Here is a 2,849-nt window from a genome sequence, read left to right as displayed (position 1 = left end):
TTTAAAAGCAGATTTATTTCTTTATTAACTCTGAGATAAATGATGATGAAACAAATGTTTTACAATAAAAGACTTTAAAGTTTTATGGCTGCAGGTAAAAACGTCTGGATCTTTAAAATGTGACAAGAGGTTAGTCAGCTAATTAAAGACAGTTCTTATCATCTCTTATTGAATAATAAAATAAAAACATGTGTACAGTTTGTTCTGCACAAGTTGAATCATTTTATTTGTATCAAACCTGCAGTTTTCTAATCTCTAATAACTTCAGCTGTTCAGACAATCCTGAATCAAACTGCATCATAAACTTGTTTTCAACCACAGATGATTATTTCTGGTTTCAGAAGTGAAGCATCTGTTCAGAGACATTAAATGAATCTGTTTCATGGAGACTTAGACTGACTCTGGATGAATTTGATGAAGTCGTCTCCAGAGTAGATGATGTTTTTCATGGCGCTCAGAATCAGAGAGTTCATGTCCTCATCCATGTCGATTTCCTCGTGATAGTTCTTCACAGGGAAGATGCAGTTCATTGGAATTCCCACCTCAACACTGAACTTCCTCATCTGGAAACAAACAGAATCAGACCAGGAGCTCACAAACTGCAGCTCAGAGCTGAGAAGAACGAGACACCAGAGATAAACTGAGACAGATTCCTGCTGGAACTGTTGCTTCATCTCCTCTGGAGTTTAGGCAGAAAATGTTGTTCAGGATTTCAGCAAATTAATAAAATAACAAACCTTTTCCTTCACAGATGGTAGCTTGTAGACATTCTGCACATCATCTCCTATTTCTGGGAAGGCCTCATCAATCTTGGTGAGCATGGCAAATTGAGGAATCTCTGTCAGGAAAATAAAAACAAAGTCCTGAGAGATCGAAGCTGCTTTTAGGAGGTTTCTGAAACTATAAAAAGTAGAAGATCAGAGTTTGAGAGTCAGAAGAGTTTTAGTTCGACTCACTCAGTCTGCTGGCTTCCTCTCGGACTTTTCTGATCTTTGCCAAAACTTCATCGCTCATTATACTTAATGTGTTGGCAGGAATGACACAAACCAGAACGTGCACTTTGTCGTTGGGTTTTGGACACTTATTGTAGAACTCCTCAGTCTCTGGTAACGGAGATGCAGGACTGAACTGAAAACAAATTAAAAAGTCTTTAAATGAAAACAAAAGTCAACAGAATCACAATTTCTTTTAAATTATAAAATCAACTTTCAATGTTTGCATGAATTTACCCGGTAGCCCTCCTTTATGTGTCCCTTCAAAGCCAGTTTAAGGTCTTCCTCCAGTATGCCTCTCTCGGTGCTCAGACCCATGGTGTCATTGAAGACAAAAGGGTAGAAAGACTCAGGATCCTTTGGGATTTTGAATGTTGTGAACTGTAAAACACAGAGATTATCACATTTACTCTGATCTCTGGGCTCTTCTTAAACACACATGATGAAGCATCAATACAAACACTTACATGCATCTAAAATAAGCAACAACTACATATTTAAACAGTCCCAAAGGAGAGGTGCTTTGATGTCCATTGTTTTTCTCCTCCTGAGGTTGGTCACAATGTTCTTAAAAACAGCATCACTAGTGATAATTGTTTACTGGTGATCAGCTCTTGACTGACCCAACAGTTATTATTCTACTTTTTCCCTTCCCTTCTAAAATACAGCTAAAATGAAGTTTGGGTTGAAATGGGACCAAAAGGATATCATAGAGTGGAACAACAATTAGTTGTTCTGAAAACACAACAGTCAACACACACAAAGAAATTAAAAATGGGTTTTGTTTGTAATACACATCTGTTTTGAGTCTATAGCATTTTTAATTTTAAACTGTAAAAATAATCAGATTTTGTTGTATTAACATTATGCAACAATATTAAATCTTCAAGCAACCAAATACTGCTAATTCAACTGAAGATAACCACCCATCCATTCATTTTCTTTACCCAGGTGAAGACACGGGCGAAGAGAGGAGCAGAGCTGATCACCACCTGGTGGTGAGTTGGATCAGATGAGGGGGAATTCAGGATAGATCTGGTAGACCCAAGTGTGTAGTGAGGGTTTGCTGTGAACTCTTGGCTGAGGAACCTGTCAGAACGATCTTTAACTCACATCTCTGACAAAACGTCAACCACATCCCAGCAGTGGTGGACGACATTGAGTCTGTCTGGGCCATGTTCTGAGCCTACACTGTTGAGGCAGCTGCCTTGAGTTGAGGTTGTTGGGGCCTCTCATGGTAGCCTTCCTTGAACCCGATGGTGGACTCCCTGAAGGAGTCCTATTGAGCCTCGTTAGCTGGTATGACTACAGAGGCAGCTAAGGGGTATCGTGTGCCAACTGTGTCTGGCTGTTTCTTCGGCAAAGGCTCAGGTGTAGGAGGAGCTCAGTGAGGCCTTCTTTAGAGACTCACAATCAGCTCCAAGAAAACTCTGGCAACCTGTTGGGCGGTTGAGGCAAGGAATGCAGCCCTTTATTAACTCTGTGTATTATGAAGGTAGGGTACTGTTGACCTCAACCAGTGATGTTGGGTAGTGGAAGGAATACTTTGACAACCTTCTCAAACCCACCACCAGCACATTTTCTATAGAGGAAGTTGAGTCTGGGACCTTTGATATGGGTCCGTCCATAACTGAGGCTAAGAGCTGCCATAGGTTCTACAAGGGTTTGGATGTTACTGGGCTGTCTTGGTTGACACACCTTTGCAACAGAACATGTTGCCTCTCTGATCTGAACCCGAACGGTGTTCTGTTGTTGGACTTCTGTGCTCGTCATGGATTGTCCATAACGAACACCATGTTCAAACATAAGGGTGTCCATATGTGCTCTTGGCACCAGGACACCCTAGGTCGCAGTTCA

At 40.9% G+C, this 2,849-nt stretch overlaps 1 protein-coding gene across 1 annotated transcript in view; it reads right to left on the bottom strand.

Annotated features, from left to right (window-relative positions):
- Positions 1 to 2,849, bottom strand: part of LOC108247322 (interferon-induced protein 44) — an 8,020-nt gene continuing 5,171 nt past the window's right edge. The window contains exons 6-9 of the mRNA XM_017435355.3: positions 1,230 to 1,373; positions 957 to 1,128; positions 738 to 838; positions 1 to 563 (exon numbers count right to left, since the gene is read on the bottom strand). Of these exons, the coding sequence (XP_017290844.1) occupies positions 381 to 563; positions 738 to 838; positions 957 to 1,128; positions 1,230 to 1,373 (600 nt within the window). The 3' untranslated portion in view covers positions 1 to 380. The remainder of the gene's footprint in view (positions 564 to 737; positions 839 to 956; positions 1,129 to 1,229; positions 1,374 to 2,849) is intronic.

The sequence above is a fragment of the Kryptolebias marmoratus genome, linkage group LG19 (genome assembly GCF_001649575.2).
Source record: "Kryptolebias marmoratus isolate JLee-2015 linkage group LG19, ASM164957v2, whole genome shotgun sequence".
In the NCBI taxonomy this organism is placed as follows: domain Eukaryota; kingdom Metazoa; phylum Chordata; class Actinopteri; order Cyprinodontiformes; family Rivulidae; genus Kryptolebias; species Kryptolebias marmoratus.
Note: the sequence above shows the minus strand (reverse complement) of the source record. Positions and strands in the feature narration are given on the sequence as shown.